The sequence below is a fragment of the Serinus canaria genome, chromosome 2 (genome assembly GCF_022539315.1).
Source record: "Serinus canaria isolate serCan28SL12 chromosome 2, serCan2020, whole genome shotgun sequence".
Lineage (NCBI taxonomy): Eukaryota > Metazoa > Chordata > Aves > Passeriformes > Fringillidae > Serinus > Serinus canaria.
This window is the reverse complement of record NC_066315.1, coordinates 26,224,591-26,251,667: the sequence shown is the minus strand read 5'-3', so window position 1 is coordinate 26,251,667 and position 27,077 is coordinate 26,224,591. Positions and strand designations below refer to the sequence as shown.

General features: G+C 36.3%; 1 protein-coding gene across 1 annotated transcript in view; it reads right to left on the bottom strand.

The window, feature by feature from the left end:
• Positions 1 to 4,069: 4,069 nt before the first annotated feature.
• Positions 4,070 to 27,077, bottom strand: part of NXPH1 (neurexophilin 1) — a 138,204-nt gene continuing 115,196 nt past the window's right edge. Inside the window, exon 2 of the mRNA XM_018909458.3 lies at positions 4,070 to 5,909. Coding sequence (XP_018765003.1) covers positions 5,148 to 5,909 — 762 coding nt within the window. The 3' untranslated portion in view covers positions 4,070 to 5,147. The remainder of the gene's footprint in view (positions 5,910 to 27,077) is intronic.

Below are 27,077 nucleotides of genomic sequence, written 5' to 3'. Positions count from 1 at the left end.
ACTCTCTTAGAATTAAAGTTCAAGTGAGTCACTGGGTTGCTCCTCATCTAAAGCATCTACAAAAAACTACATTGCTTCTTTATCCCAAAGGCAATCCTAAGATAAAGGTTTCAAAATTATGTATATCATACACAGGGCATCTGTCTAAGCACAAGCAGAGATCCACCAGTGCCCCTCAAACAGAATTTAAAAATTGTATAGATATTTTTCAATATGAGAAAATACTCTTGTACAAAACAAAGTAATTTGCTTGCTACTTTGGGTACAATAATTAGCACAGAATACAAGAAACAAGGAGAAAATGTAATTTTTAGCTATAAGATGGATCAATGTTTTTGGAGAAATGCTACAGGTATTAGATCATATTGTCAGGTGTATGCTACTCAAGGAAATACAACATTCCCATAGTCCCAAAATTTATTGAATATTTACACATGACAGTTGATTTTTAATGAGTGCTCCTCTTGCAAGCAGCAAAAGGTGTTAAGCATATCCATAGATATTTATTTTGTCAAATTAATCAGAAAATTATTTAATCTGCCAATTTTATCATAATTTTAGTAAGATACTGGCCATTAAAAAAAAAAAAAAATGAAAGATTATTTTACTATAAAATACTCAGTTCTTTCAATGTCAAAGTATATTTGGAAATAGTATTCATATTCATAAATTAAAGAGGCAATTGTAACTAATCAGAGGGGACAAAAGTGCTTGTATTTCATTGAGGTGTGCATGTATGAGATTTTAAAAATACTCTTCTTTGGGAACTGTGTATATTTAACAAAAAAATCATAAAGAGTATGCTTCAAATTTAAAAGTACATGGTTCACTTGTACACTGTCTTGGAAATTAGGAGTTCTTGGCATCCAAACCATTCCCAAATAGGTATTGTACACATTATATATTATGCAGCTCCTAGCACAACAGATCCTTGACGCAGCCATTTGAGGTCTCTGGCAGTCCTAAGACATGCAGTTAAGTACAAATCACTAGAGAAAAGCTGCTCTTTCTTTACTAGATGCAGTCAGATTCAATTTTACTACCTCTGCCGTGGAAGGACAATAGAAGGACCCACAAGATGCCAAGAGTGAGGTTCATTGTCTTCTGTTGAAGAATAGTTTTTCAGATCAGTTGCCTACGCTTTAGGCTGGTTTTACTGCAAGCTTAGCAGATATTTTTAAATCCATTTTCTTCCACAATTCTCTAACACATGATTTTCAGAGTAGCTTATGATATTCTACTAGAATTGCAACTTATAACACAGAGTTCAGAGCTCATGAGGATGTCATGATTCAATCATAGTAAAACTGCCCTCTGACCAAATGACTTGAAGAGTATAATTTAAATTTCTGTGCTAATATGTTTCAGAACACAAGAAAACTTTCATTCTCCTCTCCTATAAATGGAGTTTGAATATTTTTAAGTTTACTGTAAGTTACTACAGTAATTTTTAATGTTTTCTGACATCATTCCTTTTTAAGTAAGAGCAAACTTTGAAAAACAATATCTGTGTAAAGATGAATTTATTAGTTTGCTTACTATCAGTGTTAAGAGGAAGAGGGGAAAAAGGGATGAAATTTTACAAGTGATTTCATGAGGAGAGAAGATAATAAATTTTCTGCCCCAGGCTGAAATATTTTGGTAAAATTAACAAGTGAAAGCCTTACAGATCGCAACCACTGTTTAGAACTTTGATCAGTGATTTTTGCAGGTTTTTTTTTACAAACCACCCATTGCCTAGATCTTGGACTCCTTTTTTCAAAAGCACAGGAACTGACACATAAATAATATCACTGATCCATGCAGGGCAATTTTAATATACTGATACTTGCTCAAGTCCATGATCCATGTATTTTTCCACCAGAAATAATTAAAATATCTCTATCCGTGATTCTCTATGAAGTGAAAATAAGAGCCAAAGCATAACTTAAAAGGTTAAAAAAAAAGGGTGAACAGAAACAGTCTCTTCACTTCTTAAAAATAAGTAACTTAATCTTCTTTAATCCTAAAAATATACCTTTAGAGATATACATCTTTATTACTCCTAGAATTAGTGAGTTATAGTGTGGCAACATTTGCCTGGCCTAGCACTCCATTAAGGCATTGTTCATGTGCAAGACCCAGACATATATACATTGTTTAACTGACTTAACACATTCAGGTTCATTAAAATCCTTTTCCAAATGACAAAACCAAAATCATTCTTTAACAAAGTTAGTAAACACAAAATATTTCCCAAATAGATTGAATGAAATGCAATGAACTAGCACCTAAGTAATACATTATCTGTTCTGGTATTAGGTCACTGTTTCACAACTCAATCACCAAAAGAACTCTTTCAAGTTCAAACTCAACAATGCTTATGAAGAATAGCAAATTCTTCAAAGGCTTAGACTAATTAATCGTATGAATGACTGTGACAGAGGCAGATAAAATACCAACAACCACAATTAATAGGATCAAACATTGCATGATGAATAGTTCCTTTTTGTATGGATGCTACCTGAAAAGTGGAAAAATATTTATATATGAATGGAATGTATATGTTTCATATATTTATGAGAAGTTTAGAAAATATAGAAAGTAATGAAACTGTACCAGCAATAGTATTTCACATCAATTTTCCAGGAATATAAACGAACCATATAATGCTCAGTTATAATACAGATTGCTAAAACTGTTAATTATATTTAACAATGAAATTCTACATACTATTAAATGGAAATTTATACTGAAATCAAAAGCAGAATTTCCATTGATTTAATAGACCCAAGATCTAACTATTGGCAAGGACACAAATAAATTTATGGTTTCTATTCATAACAATTACTTTTCATAGAGCACAAGGGATAAATATTACCAGTTAAATCATGATCCCTGTTAAAAGAAAAAAAACAAATGTGTCAGCATATTCCTGAATGAGATCAGAATATGGACTATATAAGTTGGAAAATTTCTCTCTCCAACCTAGACATGGTCTGGGGCCACAGTTTTGTCCTGGGAAATGTCATACACAATGAGGAAATTCCCACAGGCATATCTATTCAAAAAAGCCAAAGGAATATTAATATGAATGTCTCCTAGTGGTACATCAGTTGGAAAACATTTAACTTCAATAACATTATCCATTTGCTTTGTTCCATTCTCATTTAGGTTCTGCACATTTCAGCAAAAGAGGTCCTCAACTGGTAGTTGTTTTGAACTTTTCTGTTCTTGAAACACTAGTGGAGTGTTTATTGGGATTTTGGAGAAGCTGACCCGCATTTGCATCTGCAGCTGTGACCCAAGAGCACAGAATACGGGGGCTGGAAGGGGAAGGAAAACATTTCCAGGAATGATAATTCTGAAAGATATGATATGAAATACTGAGTTCTTTGGGCAGCCTTCTTTTAGGCAAGGACTTCTTGCAGTTGCTGGTTTTCTGGATGTTGGGGGTAAACTATGCCACTATCCACAAAAAATATATATATAAAAAAGTTATGAGCTTTTCCTTACAGGAAGAAAATTCCCTAATACCATAAAAAGGGATCTCTTCATTCCATAGAGATCAGGACCTCACAGGAGGCTAGAATTAAGGCAAAGACAGGCCTTTGTGCACAAAGAGTGGCTCTATGTTTTCCCACTTCTAAATTATAATGACTCATTTTAAACAAAGCCCTGCACCTGTAATTTCTTATCGGAGTGGGGGCTTCTGCTTGAACTAGCAAGACTTTCAGTAATATGATCTGCTTGCTAGGAAAAGGGCTCAAGAAAGTTCTATGTATTCAACATATGTATGTATTTGCACACACTCACACACACATGTACTTATACACACACAAATATGCACACACACAAATTCATAAATAGATGTCTATATATGTACATATGTAATGGGACAATATTGAAAATCGTATTAGACTTGGAGTATTACCTGCTTGCCAGAACTATTTAAACTACTATCTACACAGTACATATTGAAACTCAACTTTAAGATTTTTTATTTTTATGTACAGTTCATTTTTTTCCTCTGGAAATAAAATATCTAAATACAGACAGACTGTAATGTTGTATATGTATAGCTTTCAACAATACTTTAGCTGAATAAATGCTTTGTACATAGTTCTGTCTTTTAATGGAGTTTACAGCTACATTGATAAAATGGATTCCTCATTTCCTTGATTGTTTTAAACAATAACAAGCAGAGAGACAATTACAAGTTAATATTAATAAGCAGCTCAAATAACACTGGTTAAATTATGTACAATACAAACCATTCATACAAATGAAGACTAGGATATTGAATTTGTTACAATATTTTGTAATAAAGATAAGACAGCCACTTATAACTTACATGTTCTCTGCCAGGCATTTTCCTTCTTAGAGATCAATTCCAGTTTTTAAGTAGTTTAGCTGGCCTAAACTCTAACAAGTTTAAAGAATCAGAGCTTAAAGAGTCAGAGAAACATTAAACCAGAATGTCTGCTCACATGTAAATTCCAAATGCTTGCCCATCTTTACTAGAAACAGGCTTGCTCCATGGAAAAAGAGCCACCAACACCACCTTGAATGTGCCTACTGTGTGCTGGGAAAAGTCATGACACTTTGCTGTGTTCATATAATACGGAATACTGAACTCTAAACACACTTTTTTTCCATTTTAACAAGTACTTATTCCTACAGTATTATTTACCAGTACAGCTGCTCCAAGCAGTAGAATGCATGAGTGGGGATTATTGATTGGCATGTACTCAAAGGACTTTCAAGGAGATTTCCATAACAGTCTGCCTTAGAAACCTTGTACTGTCTAGTTAATCCATTTTGCTTGATGATAGGTTATGCTGAATCCTCAGATATCAGACAATGAAAGATTTCTTAACAGGAATCTCAATAATGTGAGCAGAAAAGTGTGCGTGTGTGTCTCTGTGTATGTGCATGGTTTTATTTCAAATCCATAGTGATTTACACCTAGATGGATACATGGAGCTGACTGGGCAAAAATTACATTAGATTGTTTTCCACTAACATATTTGCAGCCATTTGACATCAGCAGCAGCAGCAGGTAGACACATTCCAGGCAATAGATGTGGCCTTCCTCCTTGAGGTTACAGCCCTGTTATTCGACCTCTTTTATTCCCCAGGCTTCAGTCTCAGACACAAGTTGGTCCTCACCCTGAAGGGAAGTAGGGTGTGTCACTGTGGTAGTTGTAATCAGGACACACCTTCTGTACTAGTTTATAATCTGTACTATAAAAGGAAATGTAAATACAGATTACTTTAAAGGGCTTGGAGCAGAGCCATGACACGTGGCTCTGGGTCTGCTCCTGATAACAGGTTTTTGAAGGGTCATAGTTGCAGAGTGTATTCTTGGTAGCCTTGTCAACCTTTTCGTACTCGATTCGACAGTTAAAGGATTTGGAATCTTTGGCATCAATCACTGTCTGTTGTGCCAAGTCAAATTCCACTATTTTTGTAGGGGGCACTAGGCTCACAGATACATTCCCTTGACCAGTGGAGTTATGCCTGAAGTAAACACTAAACGTCCCATTGCCATGGTCAACGATTTTCCCTGTTATTAACAGATTTAGCTTCACAGTCTTGATGTTGGAATGAAAATCTCCCCAGCCAAACATTTTCTTAAATTTCCCAGTCTTGACGATGGGCCGTCTCTTTGCTCTGGGCCGAGGCTCTTGCAGATCTGTGGAGTTCCTCAGCCAGTCCCAGAGATCTTGCTCAGAATAAGTTTCTGGGGCATCGTATCGCAGGTCCAAATCTGTATCATTTTCCTTTCCACGAAAAGTCTGTGACAGCAGTCGGCTGATGGACAAGTCTTTGCTGCTTTCTGTCCATATGTGCTTTAGTGTGGATTTGGAGCTTCCTGATTTTAGAAGTTCTGTTTTTCCTCCATTTGTTAGATTTGCACAGGTAACCTGTAAAAGAAGGGAAGACAGAAACAATATATTGAGATATGTGATACAAACCCCATCATTTCTACTTGAGACCAAAATAACCAAATTTCTTAATCATAAATATTTTTTGAGATTAAATTGTACCTCTCTACTCAGTAAACCAAAAGAGAAATGTCTGTTTTCCTATACTTTCCAAGTAGTTATTACTCAATTCTCCTTTGCCATTTTTTTTTTTTAAATTGGCCTTCAGATTTAATCACAGACATTCACATTATTTGTCTGGTATGACGTCTGTAAGTGATGAGTGAGTAACAAAAACTGAGTTACACCATCTTGTTGTCCTTCAGGCTGTGTGTGGCATCTCAGAGTGAAGTGTTCTTGCTTGAATGTTCACCCTGCTAGGTTGCTGTGTCTTCCACCATCAGAGACACATTCATTTACTTTTGCTGCCCCTGGAGTCCACTCTCAGGGTGCTGTCTTGGTGGTGCCAGCCTGACCATGCTTGGAGTCCATGTCATTATGAATCTAATAATAATAATACAATTTCCCTGTTCCTTTTATGAATACTCATTGGTCTATGTTCTTGACAGGGATCTTCTGTCACAACTACAATGTTAATGACAGAATAATGAAAATTTAAATGAGTTTTGAGTTGACAGCTGTACATACAGTGTACTCCATGTCAGTTAATGCAGGAGGAGTCACAGTCGTTTCTAACAAACCCTTACAGACCAACTACTGGCTTCCCTCATCTGTATCTACTATGACAAGCATTTCTCCTTTCTTGCTTTGCTTCTTTTTTCACCATTTCCTCCCCAAATTAAATAGAGATCTGTGTAAGATAGAAAGCCTTCTGTATATTTACAAAAAAAAAAAAAAAAAAAAAAAGGCACCAATTTAAAAGCAGTAATAAAAAAACCTGCAAAATCACATTTTAAAGGAACAGAAGATCTTGTACCAAATTCCTACAAAATCTTATCTTTCAGACACAGTTTTTCACAAAATTTGCTGTCAGGGCAATTTTTCTTATTTATATTTTTTTCTCTTTGCTTTAATTGAGTGGAAAACAGAGAACAGATGCAGGCTCGCAGCTGTCTAACATGCAGCACTGGCAGAGAGCTCTGACAAGCGTACCTGGGAGGGCTGGAATTTGTGCAGGGTGGATGGAAAGGGACTGACAACATGTGTAGTCCCATTCCCCCTAAAATTTGCACGACACACACTGCCCAATTTTTTAACATTTGCACTGCTCTGAAGAGGCCATCAAGTTTCTTATTTTCCTTTTCATGGCTACATATGAGATTCCAGATAGGCCTGTTTTATTTCTCTGTGTTCTGGCACTGATTTATGTGCTTCTATCATACTTGCAGTTACATTTTTCTCTTCACTTAAAAATGAATTGAGTGCATTCCATACCTAGGAAACCCATTGGAAACCAGAAAGTATTTAAATCATGTCCCCTCCCTACTGGTACAACTGGAGGTATATGTCACAGAGGATATCTATCACAGCATGGCCTTTTCATTTCTTAACAATCATGAAATTGAAACACACTTTCATTAGCTTCAGTAGTTTTCCAAGGTCATTTGAAGGCACATAGATAAAATCAGTCTAAATTGTCTTAATACACTGATCACACAGGAGATATTTCCTCAGCCTTTTACAGGAACTAAATAGGTAAATAAATCTGTCACATCCTACACTATACCCACCCAATCCATTTCATATAGGGCCAGTAAGGATAATAGATAAAATATGGATTTAATTCAGGATTTTTCCAAAGAGACAACTTCCTCCTCTTTCGAATGGACAGAAGGATTAAAACACAGACCAGCATTTTGATAGCCAGTTCATAGCTGCATCTTAGCAATAACACAGTAGGCCAGGAGAGAAGCTATAATAAAATGCACTGATGGTGCACTGGTTAATGAAGCAGCAATGAAGATGTCACAGAGAGAAAGAGACTCAGAATATTTTTTTTTTCTATGGCATATGGGGAAGGAGGGCAAAACAAGAAAAGAAATATGGTTAAAAGGAAAAATGTGCCTGTCTAGAATGAATCTGTCAAGCCACAATGAATCTAAGCAGTTATCTAGCAGAGCTAGTAAACCAGCAATCTGTAGGCAGGATACAGGCTGCTTACCACTCTCATTTTCTTTGCTTACAGTTTGTTTTCCCTTTGTTTCCCTCTCTTCATCTAATGATTTACATTTCATAGGATTAGACTCCCAGTTCCATGTAAAAATATGTAAGAGTTTAAAAGCCTTGAAAATATGTCTCTCCTTTTTTTCAGATATGTGAAACTGAAGATTCAGGAGAGGAAGGGAATTTTTTGAAATGATTGATGACTGATCCTTTACGTGGTTTTTGAAAGACAGCGTATATCATGGAAATTGATTATTTAGGCTATATGCATTCTATACTTCTTCATATCCAATTTAACAGATACAACTGATTGTTACTGTCATTGATTTTGTAATACCTGAAAGATTTCTGGCTGTGCAGTTAGTCCTGAGACCTCTGTTTTTGATTTTCAGTGTGGGTAACTGGTGGCATTCGTGAGTAAAGGCCTGAACCTGTCCTTCCTAGTCAAGAGTCTGTTTTGCCACTAAACAAAAGCCCACAAGCATTAATAAAAAAAGCTCTAGACTTCATTGTGCTTCACTAACATTTTCCATCCAACTGCTTTTTCATATACTGCTAGTATACTATTTGCTACAGAAAGTATCCTCAGAGACTCACAAGCCCAATAACACAGAGCATTGCTGTGTAATAGAATTCCTGCAAATGCAGCAGTTCTTTCACATGAACTGATTCAGTTTTCTTCAATCTCTCTTCTTCCCAAACACAAGGTTGCAATAACACAAGAAAGAGCAGGCAAAAACACAAGTTTCTGCACTTAGTATTGTGAAGCTTAAACATAGACCTATTTTAGGGGTTCATGGAAAAAGAGCCAATTAATAAAACATGGAGCAGCCTAAATTCTATGGTGTTTTTTGTGCTCTTCCTTGAGGATGCCTACATATAGTTCAGAAACTTGCGTACTCTACTTTATCTATTAGTTTACTATAACCAGTTTTGCCTCCTTTTCCATAGCCAAGTGTCACTCCTAGATGAAATATTGAAATGTTTGGCCCCATTTTAATGGCTCTGAATAGAAAGGAGTACATTTTCTTCACAGAAGCTCATATGGTGCTGTGGTTGAGACTTTTGACCCAAATGCTGGTAACACACGTTCTAGCTCTGGCTGATCAGTACAGCACCAAGGCCTTCTCTGTTTCTCTCTCAGCCTCTCAAGTGAATAGGCTGGGGAGGTGCATAATGGATTGGGAAAGGACAAAACAGAGCAGAAAACTCAGAATTCACCAGAGATATTCCATAATATGTAGCATCATGATTAGCAATTAAAAGAGGGTGGAGGGGTTAGAGGAGTTAGCCATCTTTTGTTCAGGAACTGGTTGGTTATCATTCTACACTCTGGAGTAGGTTGTGTGTTGAGTGTTGCCTTTGCATCACTCATTCTGGTTCATTTTCTTCTTTTCTTTCTTCTTCTTCTTGCTATCCTTCAGTTATTAAACTTTTCTTTATCTTGACTCCCAAGGTTTCTCACTGTTATTGCTCCGTTCCTCCTCCCCGTCCCACTGGGGAAAGGGGGAAAGTGAAAAAAGAGCTGTGAGATGCTTAGCTGCTCACCAGTGTCAACCCAAATCACCACTGCAGTGCAATAAATCAGTGCTGCAAAAGGGCTGAGTAGGGGGATTTCCTCCGTGACTGCATAGCCAGAAGTGGTTCTGAACGATGATGATGGCAGAAATGTTTGTATAGAAAAATAATAAGGAGCAAAAAAATCTAGAAGTGCTTATCTAGTGCTACAAGTGTCATTGGAAAAGCACTTATTGAGCATGGCAGACTGATATTTGGTTCTGGCCTTGTACTTTTACTGGAAAGTATGGATTTCCTAGTACCTAGCAAAGTCTATTGTTACCAAAAAGGAACCAGGAGCTTTTACTACTGCCTGGCAACTCTTCTCCAACAAATACTGGCAAATTGTTATTCCATTTCTTTTACTTCTTCTTTGAAAAAGAAAAGACACTGATTTCATCAGGCATAATACCAGAAAGCATCATTAAAACAACACAGGAATAGATCTGTAAATAATTTTTAAATGTATTAAAATAGAACACTCCATTCATTTAGTATCCTATGTTTTGAGGGTGATGAACTTTTTTGATGTTTAGCTTCATTAGGCATATTTTAATGAATATAGTTTTTTAATTAAAATAGTTCTTTTAGAACTTCCTTAAAGATGGGCAGTTTATTTATATCAGAAATTTTGGAGTTCTCTTTCAAGACACTGAGCCATGAATTCTTTGCCAAGTCAAACCTTAACATTTGGAGCAGAGAAAATGAAGCTAAAAAGGAATTTCAAGAAACCATGAAGGCCTCAATTGGTGATTTAGGTCCTCTTCTCAGTGTAAAATCAACCATAGGTATATTAACATAAATTTAAGACTGATCAATTTGAGATTTAAAAAAATATTAATTCAAAAATGTACAGAATACATCTTAATTTCTCACTCTTTTCCTTTTATTCTAGCTCTGTTACATTCCATTACCTATAATTACAGTATTGGTTTAGAAATTATGCATTTATTTCTCTGAACACATGACTACTTCAGAGCAAGTGAAAATACAAACAAACAATCTAATACTCAAGGTGGAAAATCTCTCTTCAGGTAAATAACTAATCAAAAGCCAAGACTGTTTTTATTGGCATAGCACTGTAAGAATTTGGCAGCACTTTGCTTGCAAATGCTCTGTATAAAAGAATTCAGAATTTTCTTTCCTCGGTAAGATATCTCAGAGACAGCAAAGGCAGGAGAGTATTGATGGACATTACAATAAGCTGGATCATTATCAAGGCAGGGCAGCACACAGAAAGTTGCCACTGCATCCACTGTCCTTATAGCAATCCTGTTTATGCAATGGGTGGAGGGAAAACAAGACCAAGTTTACTCTTCCATTTAGATCCATTTTTCTTCCTGCAGTTGTCTACACATTGTATGATGTTACCAGTGGCATGGATATATTTTTTTCAGAATAATTCCCAGAAAGGTAAAAGTCAATATTCTACAGGTATTTGGTAATAAAGAAACTGAGAATGCAAATTAATGGAGATATTATTATAATGGGAGAGAGTGAAACACACTGAAGGACTTGTACCTCTGAAATGAACACTTTGGAAAGGAAGGGTGAAAACAGAAAACCATATACATGGATATTTCACAGAAACAGGCCTCTCTGGTTTTAACTTACAAACCTTTCTGCTGCACAACATGAAAAGAGTAAGGATGTGTGTGGTCATTCAAAAAATCTGCAAACACAGATGAGTCTGACAAACAGGACAGTAACCCATGATCTACTGCATCAAATGAGAACTCAAAAGTGGCTTTGCAGGATCAAACCAAAGACTCATTTAAAAAAATCATGTTTTCTCCAACAGCAACTAGACGTGTCTGGAGAAGAACACACAAGTGCCTTGCAGATGCCTTGCAAGAACATGCAAGTGTATTATAGACCCCTAATTTCTTCCCAACTGTCCAATAATTCTAGTTTCCTCTGCTAGATGTTGTTGCTGTGTCTGCTTTCTGTTTCATCATTTCCCTTTCAATTTTACAATATTATGCCATCACACATAGAAATGTATGAACAAATAAGATTTCTGTTTCAGTAACTCTAAACAGACTGATCTTCTGTGCATTTGATCACTTTGGCACTTTTCAAACTTTTAAGACTGATAAGATACGTCACCAATGAGTTCCACAGCTCTGTTTCCTCCTATGGTTTGTTTTGTACTTGATTCCTGACACCTTCTTTGGAGAACCCTTCATGTGGAAAATTCCGTCTCTATCCAAACTTCCCTTGCTCCTCATCCCTTCTCTTTGTTGCTATGCTTTAAGTATTTTTTCTACAAATACCACTAAGTGGAAAATTTGATGATTCCTAGCTGCATGAGGAAGCCTCCTTCTAGCTGACTAGTACATGTCTCAACTATATCCATTCATAATACTAATCAGATATTGATCTCTTTTCCAGCACCAAAGGCCTCCTGAATCATGCAAATAATCCTTGTACATAAGTTGTTCTATACCTTTACCTTTGAATTTCCTTTTTGACCTTCTCCACTCCCAGTTCTGTTTTTAAAATGAGGAGACTAGAATGGTACATGGTATTCAGAATGTGGCACAACCATGGTCCTGTATGATGGCAAATATGGCCTTCCATTATTTTTTCAGTCTTTTTTCTCTACTTATTCAAAGTATTTTATTTGAGTTTGGTCACTGAATTGATTATTGACCATATAAAAAGAAGCATCTGAAGCTTTTATTAATATTTTCTAAAGTAATCACTTTGGATCATTCATTTAATTTGTTGTCACACAGAAAACAGAGGGAATGTAGGGGTTTTTTTTTATTATCTTTAGTTAAGAAATTGAACTTAACATACAGTATTACTGCAATTTTTGTATAGAACATCCTCAGGAATCACAAAATTCAGAATATTTCTATTACTTCTGCTCAGGTCAGCTTTAAATTCTGTATTTTTCTGGTTTTAATCTATGAGCTATGATTCTTGCTTCAAACTGCCCTTGTTAAAACAAAAATGTAGCTACCTGAGCTTCTTTCATCATTCATGCAACAGCAGTTATGCAAGACAAGAAGCTGATATAAATTCAGCTGACAACAGCTGATATAAATTCAGTGAAATTTAACATCATTGAAATTATATACAGTGCCTGTATCAGTTGATATCTCTTTGAGATCTAACTAAGAATCAAAGACTAATTAGAAAATTTGTACCCACAGAAAGATGAGGATACTAATAAAAGAGTAGCAACACAGCTTTGTTTAGGTGCATTATAATTCTTAACAGTTGTTATCCCAAAATATTAGAATGGCTGTTCTGCAAAAGAAAAAGCTAGCAAAAATTACAATTTTACAGTGCTTTCTACAAAATGAAAGTTACGTTATAAATAAATCTGAAAACTAGCTAGCCTCAAACAATTTCAAGAAATAAAGCACCTTAAGTGTTTGGTCACAATAAAAATCCTTAAGAATTAGAGTTTTATTTCCTCTCCCTTGCATTCCTGGACTGTGGGCTAAGCTGTGACACTGCCACAAGCCCTGTGAATGGTAAAAGACTGATGGAAAATCTGAAGGCCTGCCAGCTGTTAGGTCCTTAATTATATCATATCCTTTGCCAGTTCCAGACCATGATCTTGGGTGGGATTCACTGATCTTTTCATTCTAGGAATGAAAGGAATTTAAGCCTATGCCATTATCAAGAGAGAAACAGAATGGATTGTGTCCTCTACCTCCATGAATGTTGATGAACTTTCCAAATTGAATAAATGCTCTTCTCCGAGTCACCCAATAGTAACCAAGAACAATCTGACCTAAGGTGCATAACTCGCTCTGGAGACAATTCTATGGAGAGAATCCAAAGGCTGCAGGCTGGAAGTAGTGCAGTGAATGCTCTGTGTAAATGCCTTCTGAAATTCTCCAGTCCTGCTGAAGTGCACTTCTCCCTGTACATCTGCAAGCATGCTGAAGCTGATGAAGTGATATGGTGCTCATACAGCAAGGCATGCACACTTGCTAGTATTGCTCCTCCTTTTAGATATAGGAAATTCCCCATCTGGATGGAGGTTTCCTGTAAGAAACAGTGTAGATTTGTACTATTCTGTTATATTTTGAGTTTGATTTAAGCACATGAAAGATTTTCACAAGTATTTAGAATCTGAAAAATTAGTCCTCCTGATCCTGTTTAGTTCACTAGTGACTAAGAATTGTTTAGTAAGCAGGCTTTTAAGAAGAGTTTAGTCATCTGAGACAGATAGGTGCTTTAAATCAATCAGACTTAGATTGTAATTACAGAGACACTTCTTCTAGTAGCAGCATTCTAATAGATATTTTTCTTTTCCTCCTTTTTTTTTCTCTGCTTCATTCTGCCAGGGCTGCCTTCTTCCCTATGACAGTCAGATATATAGAAAGATTTTCTTTATTCTTTCACAAATTTCAGAGTGGAAAGCAGACTCAGAATTAAACATCTAGGCTCCTCTATCTGCCTGGATAAGACTGGGACCTTTGAACCAAGAACCAAAATCACAGAACCACAATAGGCCTACAGTCTGTTCTGCCCTTTTCCTGGAAAGTAGAAGAGAAGACAGGCAATGCTATCACTGTTGTTTTCAAAGAAGATAACTCATTGTTTTCTCTCCAAACACGTAGCTTTTAGAGAACAAAAAGTAAAAAAGAAATTATTGCCATTGTCTATTTAATTTAAGAGTTTGAAAGAATTAGCAATTCAAAATGGAAGTCTATCTGGTCCTGCACCATACATTCAACAATGGCTAAATGTGTATTTTATCAAGAAATGCAAAATGAGAAGAATATACTATTTGTACCAGAAAATATTTTTCATTTTCAAGCCTTTGAAGATAAAAGACTTCTTAAGTTGCAGGTGGGACTATGAATTTCTTCCTTTTCAATAAATATAATTTACAAGCACTTGTCTGTTTCGGTATGAATCTTCTACCATGTGAAACACCCTACCACCTCATCTCTACTTCAGACCCTCAGAACTTTCTCATCCTGTTGTTTAGAACAAGTCACCTTCCAGCTTTATCTGATACCACCCAAAATCTGGTCCAGCATGACACAACCAAACCTAGGAGAGAGGCAGCATTTTTCCTGTGGGGTTCAGGCAGAGGTTTGGTGCCTGGCTGCTGAGGCAGACAAAGCTGTAATGATCTATGGCTGGCAGTAGAGGAGCTTCCTGGTTAAAGAAAATAAGGTGTTGTCTGAGTTACAGCTACTTCCAGAACTAAGCAGCTCCAAAGGTATAGTCAAGGAAGAGTATAAAATTGTAGGTTTCAAGTACATAGGAAATGCATGAACTTCTCCCAGTCAATCTGTGGGCTGAATCTTCACCAATAAAGTCAAACATAAAAATCCTAGAGGAGCAGAAGGATGAAGACAGTATGGTATTATGTACCCTAATTTCATTTTTGTGCCCAGTTAAGACAGAATGGAAGGTGTTCTAGTTTGTAAAATGTCATTTCTCTTTCAGTTTAGAAAATATGTTATCATATATAAAACTCTGTGAACTGAAGGACCAAATGAGTTCCACTACCCTGTGAAAATCTTCGCATTAGAATTTTACAGCTTTCTGGTTTTTTCCTTAAAAGAACAGAAATTGAGCCCAAGTATTTCTGATGGCAAAGATGCAAGTGAATGTATAAAGATTTGGAAAAGGATTGAAATATAACTGAAATATCCTATTAACTTTGCCCTAAGTTCAACATTTTTGGAAATAATTTAAACTAAACTCTTGAAGCCTGCTGTCTATGTTGTCATTACAGATTTTTTACTTCAGTGGATTATGACTTTTGAAAATTCACCCCATCCCCATTCAGCAGGGGATTAAACTACCATGGAATAAATTAAAGTGGGTTAAAAATGTCTAACAGAGTTTTAAAACCTCTGTATTATGCCAGTATCACAGAGTGCTGCTAACTTTGAAATGAAAGTCTAGCTAGGTAAATAAATTTTGACAGGGATCTATTGTTCTTGTTCCACATTCCTGTAAGTCTTCTTTTATTAATATTAGCTTGCCATTTTCTGCATACATGTAGAAAGTAATATTAAATAAAATTAGATTTTATATGAAAGGCCACAGAGCAACATTTCAATCAAAATTTGCACTATAGTTTTCTTTTCGTGTAACACACTGAAGAAAATATCCATTATCATATGAGCAGCCATATCTTCTGAAGAAAGTGAAAAATATTATAACTTTACATATCCTGGTACTACATAATGGACCACTGTGCACTGTTAACATTTTCTACATGACGTTTCCAATCATCCAGTCAATGCAAAATTTAAATAAAATTAAATCCACCCAAAGAGTTTGTTGCTCCTGTGTCTGATGCTATATTTTTTCCAGAGAAAAGCATTAGAATGTTGGTGCAGCTGAGTCACTTTCCACATAGATATTCATGGGTGCTTCCTAGAAATCTGAATTTGATCAAAGATGTCGTTTGAGGAGATTTAACTCACACTGATGTTGGCAGAGTGCATGTTGCCACACAAAGGAATTTTAAATCTATATGAGATGTTTGGTGGGGGAGGAGTGTGGCTCCCACAAGTACAAGAAATTCTATAGCAAAAATACAAATTCCTTTCATTAAAATTCCCTGTTCTTCACCATGAGTTATTCATTGATTACAAACAGCTGAATACTTCAGGAAAAGCATTTTAAAAACATAGACAAAACTGTTCCAATGGTCAGAGTTTGACATATCCCTGCTAGCTTTTATGCCTTCATCTTCACCTTATGCCCTTGCTGCATACATGTACTAACTTCTCAGAAGTCTTTTGCGATCTCAAAGAAGAAGGGCTTCTTCTCTTTGAATTTTAACCAGATACAGCAACATACTGCCTGTCTAACTGTGTTTGTTCAATTGGCATTGCTCATTTGTTTTTTTGGTCAGTGGGTATCAATAGCTATTAAAATTCATTTCTGAGGAAAGAGGTGTATTTCTTTAAAGGTGTTCTGGTAAGCAAGGGAAGCATTAAGCAGCTATTCTATTGCAAGTATATTCAATTAATTTTTATTGAGATTTTCTTGATGGTTTTGTCAAGGTCTGCTAATTCTTACAGGGGTATGCTCAGCAGTAAGCAGCATGTGGGCACCAGCTCTGCTAGGCAAGCCAAGTGCTGAACATTGTTTTCCTGGCGATGACATACACAAACATGCTGCAATGTTCCCAAAGTGCAAAGATGTCAAAGAAATATGGATTGGCCTGTTGGAAATCAGGAGACACCACATGTTACATATTTACAAGATCCAGGCAAAATTTAGTCTTGATCCAAGTCTGAGCAGGATTCTATCATCAGTGTACACTTGCTCAGTCAGGATGCAGGGAAACCAAGCAGCCTCAATAAAAGTCTTGGCCACACTTGCCTGCAGAGCTGTTCTTTATGTGACCCTGGACACTGCATTACAAGACATTATTATGCCATGAAAAGGTGTAGAGCTACTGAGTACTGGAAGGGGATACCATAAACCAATTTCTCTACATCCTATAAATTATTAACTCTGATAAACTACATTCAATCTATGTCTCAGGGTCTCTAGTTGGTCAGAGAGACCCCAAGATGAGTTAGAAAGTTTCTTTTCCCAGCCCAGCGCTTGAAGAAAAATGAGAGCTCTTCAGTTCTCAGTCTCAAGGTTGTTTATTGTTCTTTATCTATAAATTTTTTTCTCTTGTCTAGCTGAGGCCAGCTCAACAAGACAGTCCAAGGCACTCTGCCTGCCCCTGGGGCAGTGTTAGGTCTTTATACTAAAAACTATGTATACAATGTTTACAATTACTTTCCAATACCTATCACCTATGTTAGACAGTGAGCTTCTACTCTAAACCAATCTTAAAGTGCCAACATCACAGCAGAAGATGGAGGCCAAGAAGAAGAAGGAGAAAGGCTGGACACGCCCCTATTCCTCTATCTTGCCCCCTGAACCCTCATTCTAAAACCCCAAAATCTACTTTTTCACCCCGTGATAAATTCACTATCATTCTACTTAAGGCTTGTAATCCTTCATACAAGGTTGGTAATTGTTTTTTCCAAGGGCTAAATCAAAGGCACAGGGGTCTTGGGCTCTGTGCCAAGGTGTCTGAGCCTCCTGGACAGGGTCTTGAGCCCTCCAGAGCAGCTAGAGGAATTTCCTGGGTTCCCACAAATCTACACGGTGCTTCTTTGTGCTGACTATCACTGAGCTTGCACAGACCTGTTTTAAGGTCTATGGTACCTCTCTGAGCTGGTCAGACAGATAGTCAGGGAATTTACCACAGCCAAACAAACAGAATAGAATACTCAACAAAAATTCAACATTGTCACTGCCTGATACTAGTCTTGTATTTTCTCCTGCAGTAGTATCACACCTAATTAAAAGTGAAAATTGATAGCCAGCAGGATTAATCAAATTCCATATGCAAATAGCTGGCTCATGAGAGCCATGGTCCAATTGCTAATACTATCAATAAGGTCATTAATTTAAATTGAGATGAGTTAAGAGTCCTTTGGGCATTGACACATAAGTTGAAGGAGGTTATTCATTGCTAAGTTTTTCACACTGTAACAAAAAACTTAGGAAGAGAATACGTGAATATTGCTCCAGTGTGCCAGCTTCTAGGATGAGCAGCACTGTGAACTTCTCTATGGGGGCCATGAGTCTTCTCCTGGGTAGCTCTGATACATCAGTTTAAATTCTTAGTAAGATGTTCTGAAGCAAGTTAAATACAAGACAGTCCAAGGTCTAGTAAATTTACATCTTTGGGATTTATTTTGTGCCTGCCGACTTTTGCTGAACATCTTCAAATAACAGAAAGACTTCTATTTTTTTTAACTAGACTTGAGGACCAGTTTCATAAATCATTCAGAGACTTTCCCAGCCTTCAACCTTCAATAAAAGGTCCAGATATTTCCAATTAGCAAGAAGTATTAACTCAGCTCATAAAGAGAAATACTGCAGCAATTCTAATGCAAATACAGTGCATTTACAGTTTACCAGCTCACCTCAAAGCTAGTGCCAGGGTCTTGATCTATCACTGGATTTCTAGACAGGATGACTAGAAAAAATGTAGTCTTACAGGCAGATTATAATATAGTGCTACACACCTATGAGCTTTGTCCAAATGCTGATGGTAAAAATATTTCAAGTTGCACAGTAACAAAATGACTGCAGAGTAATAAAGTAGTGATGTAATTATATAACTTATCCTACATGAAGAATTAAAACATAACATTTATTACTCTGACCTTGTATCCCAAACACTTCTAAGATATGTAAAAAAAATTCAATTGGTCTATCAAAACAGGCTTAGACTAACATGAGACCTGCAAATCTTGGTTGCCAGAAGGCTTTTTCTAAACTTAAGGAGACCACTGGAGTCTGGAAAATTAAGCTGGGATCCTTAGAAGTTTGGGCTTCGTTGCTTTCTCAAGATCCTGGTTTCATATTTTTGGAGTACAAAAAATTCAGGTTTCAGGGACAATCAGGCATTCTTTGTCTAAATTCTGCTCAAATTAGGAAATGAGGTGGACTCCCAAAAATGGGTAGACAAACACAAATTTTCACATCAAGTTTCAGGAAGCCTTCATCTTTTTTGGCTGACACATGGAGTCTGCTCTGCTTGATCTCAGACAGTTCTAAACATCAACACCTTGACCACACTGAAATATTTCAGCCAATTCTCTCTGCATTTCCACTTGTGCAGCCTCCTGCATGAACAAGATTTCAGTGGAGTGATTCAGACAGGAATTAAGTGCTTTGCCTTTCATAGAATAAGCATTTCACCAAGGGCAGATCAAGATCACTGTTACATTCATCTGTCTGCCCAAAAACGCAAATAACTTTTTTACATTGTCTCATCCTTCTATATATTTGTGGCTGAGCAGCAGTACAAAACAATTTAACATTAGCAAGCAAATTTCATTTGTTACCTGCCAAATGCTGATACAAAAGATAAATATGAAAAAGCAATAATATCTTCATTCTAAGGCAGAAGGTATCATGTCTTCATTATATTATACTTGCTAAATAATATTAAATAAACTCATAAAAGCATTTAATTTAAATATAAATGCTTAGCAGTTCCATTTTTCAGGGAGCAAATGGCAGCCCTACTTGTGTTTCTCTTACATGTATTTTCAGAATAGACATCCTTTCACAACCTCTAGTTAGTGTAATATATTATTACTCTTACTGCAATGCTCACAGACCTCCCTGTGGTCAGGGTTAAGGTATACTAGAAGCTAAACATATATAGTCACTGACCTAGAAAGATTTCTCACTGAAACAGAATTGACAAAGGCAAAGCTAAAAGAAGAAATATTAGTGATGTCCTAACTCAATTGCAGAGCTAAGAGCTGATACAAATCTCTGGACTTCTCTTTCCTATGTCATATCCAGTAGGTACCAATTCCAATAATTACTGATATGTGATGCCACTTTAAAAAGGATGCAAGCTCAAGGAAACAAAGTCAGCTTTGAAATGAATTGTGTCAACAAGAAGCCTGAAAACAATTTGTAGACCATTAAATGGTCCCAGTTTTCTACAGGAGCAGGAAAAACTGCCCTTGTTAATGAGAAATGTTTGATTTCTTCCTCTGCTAAAAAATGATAGTAAAAATAATCATACTCATGTCTTGCATTGTGTTGCAATGGTGTTATAATACAACAACAAAAAAGGAATAAAATTGGATTCACATTTTGGAAGACACTATAATTTTCTTTCAAAATGTGAATCTCTTTATGTTTCAGCAGCCAATAAACACCAAGCTCTTTCTACCAGAGCTTGTTCTACCCAAGCTCTGGGTACAACATAAACTACCTACTGAAAAACAAGACTATTTTTCCATTGTTTCAAATTGACTATATAAAAATCTAATTATATAATTTTTGTGAACTTAGAGGAAACCAGAAGAACTTTTTCAAGTTAGTAGCTTTTTAGTGTTTTCTTTCTTTCTTTGCTCTATAGATAACTAAGAAAAGAGGCAAAAAAAAAAAAAAAAAGAGAAGAGCAAAAAAAGTCCAGCTGGTACTTTTTGCACAATACTTTAAGTTTTTTATCCAGCCATTAAAATTTTTTGTCTATTCATCTTTTGGATTTTATTGCTAAAATATGGAATAATTTTTATCTTCCATATTAGTGTAATCCAGCAATATTCCTAGATAAATTAATAGAACAGATTTCCTGATAATTTCAGAACAGCTTTTCCATGGAGAACAGCATGTACACAGGCTTGCTCTAAAAGATATCATATTTACAAGAAAGACATTCTGTCACTCATGACTTACAGGAGTATGAGAATATAAAGCTTTGGAATTTAAAGTTTTGCTATATCATGGTAGTAACCCTAGGCAAATGCCTGAAACCTAAGCCCCAGCCCCAAACCCTTATTCATTCCAAGCCCCTAACATGCAACCTCTCACCTCATCCTAAGCTATTTGATGGCAAGAAAAAAAGGGCAGGCCGTGTATGCCTAATACACATAATTTTGCTGTACTTTCTCTAAAAGAACTTAAATATGATTGTGTACTTTGAGTAACACAGAATTGGATCTTTTTTAAGGTTCACTGACTACTGCTTAACTAATTTTTCAGAAGATCCATGTCAGATTAATCCAGCTGAGGATCAATCACATATATTTAAAATTAAAAAAAAAAACCCTTCCGGAGTTAAAATTCTGCATTCAGAGCCCTTCAAATAATTTTCAGCTTTATTTTGGGTCCATATCCAATAATATGATTTAATATTACTCAGGGTAAAAGATAACCAAACAGAATACAAAAATCTCAGACAGAGAGATGGAAACTTTCAGCTTGTCCTTGAAACTGAAAATGGCAGTAATTTTGGTTATGGGGAATGGCAGTAGAAGCTTCATGGCAGTTCTCCATGCCTGTCCAATTACTGTCCATTCTAATCAGATTGCTAACAAGGGATCATTAGGAGTTTGGTGTCTATGATGTAAAATATCCACTAGGAATTGGATTTTGATCATCACTTCATTTTACATCTGTTTCCCACTAACCAATGGAACAAAGATTGTTAATCACTCTTGACCTTTCCTGGACTCAAACTAGTAATTTAATTGCTAATCCTTGCCCAGGGACTCTGAAGTACACTACAGAGCCCCCAAGGCATGCAGCTTGACCCTCTCTGCTCAACACTGGCTTTAACCAACAGCATCATCAAGAGTACACTCAAGATTTGACAATGTTAATTGCAGCTTTGGCCAGAGTTTCCAGATGAAGTAGAAGAAACTGTCTAACTAGAAACATTAAAAATATCTGCCGAGCTCTAGGTGATTCTTCATGAATCAAAAAAAGTCTCTCCAGCCAAGAAGACTTTGCAGCCAAGACAAATCTTGCAGACTCACACTACTGCACTGTCAATTTGCTCCTAAGAAATGCCCAACTCCTGGCAATTAGAATTCTTAAGGGGCTGGTGAAAATCTGTTAGTTTTGGCTTGTTTCAAAATCTTCCCCCAGATGGTAATATAATTCCAAACCAGCTGAGATTCACTTTGTGTTGAATTTCATTCTAAAAAAGGATCATACAGGAAAAAAAAGGAACAAAAGCTTTTCCCCTCCTCAAATTTCAAGTTACGACATGCAGAACATTTTCTTTGAAACATTCCTCTGAATTAATTTATTCTAAATTCTGTATCTCAAAATCTAAACTTTCTCCTTGATTATTTTCAAACCTACATTCAATTATATTTCAGACTAACATTTGCTAACTAGGAGAGAAGAAACATAGGGGCAGTATGATCTATCATGCACTCAGGTCCTAATGCAAAGCTTAAAACCAGAAGAACACAAGCTTCTACCTGCACATTTTCTGCCATATTAAAATCACCTTAAACTGATAATTTTCCTGTAAATAGCAGTGCCTAATACTGTTATGGTTTGTCACGCAGTTTCATGCCTCTTACATGTGTTTGTCAATATATATTGGGTTTTTACAGGATTGATTGTAACTAAGATTAGAACCCCATTTCTGTTTTAAACCTGACTGAAGATTTCTGTACTGCATTACATTTACTTTTCTGTAGTACTTAGAAGGCTTTGCCATTGCAAACTGGAGTGCAGTGTCTACTGCCCTGAGATTGTACTGATTAGTATCTTGGACAGAAACACTAGCAAGGTCTCTCAAAACAGACAAACTTTGTGGACATGAAGTTGTGCAGCAGACAATTAAATCCACCTATTAGTAGACCTTAACTGGGACACTGTTCAGCTCTGTGCTGACTGATTCAGGAAACAGCTTGCAGAGAGGTCTGCATTGAATTTTCTGTAATGTCAGAGCCCTATTCTCTTTGGTTTTATCCATATAGAAAAATGTAGATCTTCCAAAGTCAATGCAAATCATGGTAGTTGTTCACTGGAGGGAGTCATTTCCCATGAAAACTGAGTTCAGGCTCCACAGAGGAACACATTAAAGGTACCTCTCAGTTTGATGGGCTTCCAGCCACTTGGGTTACACCTCAAGGGACAAAAAGAGAATGCTGGTTTTCAAGTATAAAAATAGAATCATTGACTGCACTTTACTGGAGTTACTACTGAACTAGACTGTCAAAAACAGAAGTTCTAATCTGTTCCACACAGTTACTGAATAGCCCGGTCAATGGCAACTCATTAAATGAGTAATTGACATTTGTCAGGATTGAGAACACTTCCCATTTTCTGCTGTCTTGATCATACTAAGACAGGCCTACACAGGTAACAAAAATTATTTTTAAATAAATATTCTTGGAAGTATAAGCCAAAAATTAAAAAACTCCCTCTGCCCTAAGACCTTGGCAAGAGACACATGCAAATCCTCACAGAAAGCTGACTGACAAAGTGTGTTGTGTTGAAAATATTTCTTTGACTAAGAATTTGCAAACTTTCATTTATCAAATCACACACCAACTTTCTTAAGCATTTCAAAGAACCAGCAAAACACAAGAGCCATGAAAAGACTCAGGACTTTTGAACCATTCCCAGCCCTCTCTCTGTTGCTGCGGCTCCTCCAGGAAGGCAGCTTGCCAGCTTCCACAAACAAATCCCCAGCACGAGGGTACTGAGGTATTGGATGGAGTCAACAGGAACTTGTGGCCAGCATGCCAGGCCACCTGTTCTAGGGGGGAATCAAGCCACAGAGAAGGGCTGAATTCAATTTCCTTAGCAATTCTCTTTACACAGCTTCCCAGCATTTATGAAATCTCTGCCACCTGGAGAAACCCTCTTTGTGTCTGGCAGAGAGAGGGCACAATGAAACAGAATGTGTTTCCCCATCCCCATACCAGATTGACACTGGAAACCCCTAAGTAACTATACAAATATAACAATGGAAATACACATTTTTTCCTCCAAAGAATGAAGACATTTCTGGCAAAAACAAAAAAAAAAAAAAAACCCAACCAAAAATTTAGTCATTAATTTATGTGAAAATTAATTAAAACTTCAGGGGGCTGAATTAGTGAATCAGATTCAGTCCAGAAGGAAGTTTCTATCCATTGTTGTCTCATGGTATTTACCATACTAAAGCTCAAAGGTTGCAGGAACTTAAAATTATTCACCACAAACTCAGTATTCTTCTTCTTCTTAGCATTGTTATAGTCCAAGGTCACTGATCTCAGCAATAAATCAAGAGGAAAATATAACACAGACAAATACATATGAAAATAATTTTTTCCTTTACTTCACAACACAGAGAACAATAAAGTCTTTATCCATACTGGAGAAAAATATTTAAATTATTCAATGCTAGTATTGACCATTTATAAAATGTTATGTTATCCTTATTATCTGTGGGAACACAATATAAAAATAATATTTTTTTGAAATATTGAATTTTTCCTAAAGATGTCTAAGAACTTTACAATAGAAGTTGGTCAACTGTATCAGAATTTCTTAAGTACTGAAAGTTACATAATTTCTCCTGTCAACCCAAAATTTTTCTGAATATTGTTTTGACTGTAAAACTGTAAGATTGCCAAAATGAATCCAAGAAGAATTAAGGAGAGTTGTGTTGGATTTTCAGTGAGAGTAGTAATTCCAATGTGGTCCTGGCATAAGAGAACAGGCAATAATTTTTTTTTTTTTTTTTTTTTTTTTTTAAGTAGAATCAATTTGAAATTAAGAAGTATTTGCTTCAATAAAAAATTCAGGAAGTAATTGCATGATTAAAAATAAAAAGTACATTTAAGTACTAGCATATTTTGAAAGGAAATGTGTACATTTAAATACAAATTATTTTTTTGCCCCACTACACCACTGAATTTGGCGTATTGAAAAATGAGACAAGATAGACAAGAATGCAAAACTTCCCAGTGCTGGTCCATCACTGGCAAAGTTGCAGAGAGAAATGAAGGTTTATACTTGGTGTGGACCCGGGTGACACTTTCTGGAGAAGCAAGCTTTTTATTCAGAAAGGGAACAGATGTTTTGGCAGATAGCATAGAAAGAATCCTGTCAGAGACTATAAACTAGGCTTGAAGGGGGAAAAAAGAGTCTGGAAAAAATGTGAAGTATAAAACAAAAGAACCAAAATGACATGGATAAAATAGAAATGCAGAAAAAAGACAAGGGCTTTGTTAAAATTGAAAAGAGAAAGTAAATGTGTTCAACTCTTTGTAACTTTGGAAGAAGTTTTTAAGGCGAAAAAAATGAAACTTATCTCTCTTCCACTGACACAGCTCATTGCAGCATGACACTGGGAGATTAATTTTATAGCTCCAGACAGAAATCAAATAAAAGGAAGAGTCAATGCCCTTTTTAAGCATCAGTAGAGAAAGATCACAAGTACACAGCCAATATTAAAATTCAGCCAAGGTTTATGGCCAACATTTAAGTAGATTTGTACTGGAAGAACAAAAAATAACCAGCTGTGTAAATGGAGATGGGCATGCTACAGCCTCACCTGCTCTGCACCCAGAAGTTTTCCTCTTTCATTTCTTGGCAGTAAAGAAGCTCCTTTTGAACCAAACAAATATGTTTAAGACTTGAAACTCAAATTCACTAAGCCACTTCCTGTCAATACCTTCAGTCTTCATAAAAAGAGCTTTGTCAAGAAATTCTCTGCCTACTCCATCTGCAGCTGCTGGACAACATTCTAAAAAACCTTGTATAACCTCCAAGAATAGCCTTTTCTGAAAAAATATACCCTGGTATCAAGGTATCCAAGCCAGTTATGCACAGCTCCTTCCTGCCATCTGCTAAGAATAAAGAACCAGCCAAAGATACTGTGGCACATCTTGGAACAGACATCTAAGTGGGAAATAATGTGGCCATACAGAAGTTGCACTGCCAGCTAGCTGTGTATCTATCTAGCTGTGATGACACTGATACCTGAGCAAGTTACCCCAAAAGATTCAGGTATTGTCAGGTATTGTATGTCAGCTGTTTCACAGAGCCAACACACCTATCCTTACCATGATGTAAATCCAAGGCAGTTGAAGATCACTTGTGAATAAACAGCAACCAAAAATTAACACAGGAAATAAAAGCAAGAGCATGGATTTTTTTATTAAAGAATACTCAAATTTACATTTTAAATTCCACTGCAATAAGCTTCTTACATCCAAAAATGACACTACCTGGCCTGGAGGAATGCAGCTTGGGGTGCAGTCCCTGAAAATATCTTAAAGACTTAATTTGAGATTTAGATGTTTTCCCAAATCACTGTTTCAATGAGGGAAGACCCATACAGCAACACTGACTAGAGTAAAAATTAGAAATTTCATATTGCAATGAAAGTTCTATATTTTTGTCTTTTGGATTGTAACCCCTATATTAAGTCATTAAAGAGGTGCTGTTTCTCACACAGCACGACACAAAATAGCTCTGTAAAAACAAGAAACCGTGAAAAAATTTACAGTCAGAAAAATATACATGGAAAAACTGCAAGGAAATGAACACAAAGTCCCAGTAAAACTGACAGGAAGAAATAAGAAGGTTCATCTGGATAGAAAATTGACCGTATAAACACTTCTTTGCATTCCATATATATTTCCATCAGGGTTTTCCATTTAAAATGTTCTCAGTCTGCAGTCAAAACCAGATTTTCCTGTCTGATGGACATGAAAGCTCAAATTCACCTCTGCAAATTAACTGTGTTCTTTCCGCTTCATACATCAACTATTAGAAGCAACGTTATTTCTGGAACTGTATCTTAGCTTACAATTTGATGATTATGGTACATCAGGGAAAAGAGAATGCACCTTGCTCTGCCACAGCTACATTTTTATTGACTCCACAGTACTGAATTGGGAAATTTCTTTTTGTCAGCAAACTAAGCAGGTCTGACTTGGAAGATTTAAAGGCTGCAGATCTGGCATCTGTGATCAGTTGATGCCTGCAATGACAATGGGATGGCAGAAAGAATCTGCTTAATCTCGGAAGCTACTGCAACTATTTACAACAGAAACCCTAAGGGATAATAGTGTACCAACTTTTGCCATCATTTTCTCTAGGCAGAATGTGTATCTTCATGAAAGGAGAGACTTTCTGAACTCTCACCTCCAACCCACCTCAGCATCTGCAGCCTGTTATTCAGGCTGCAAATTACTA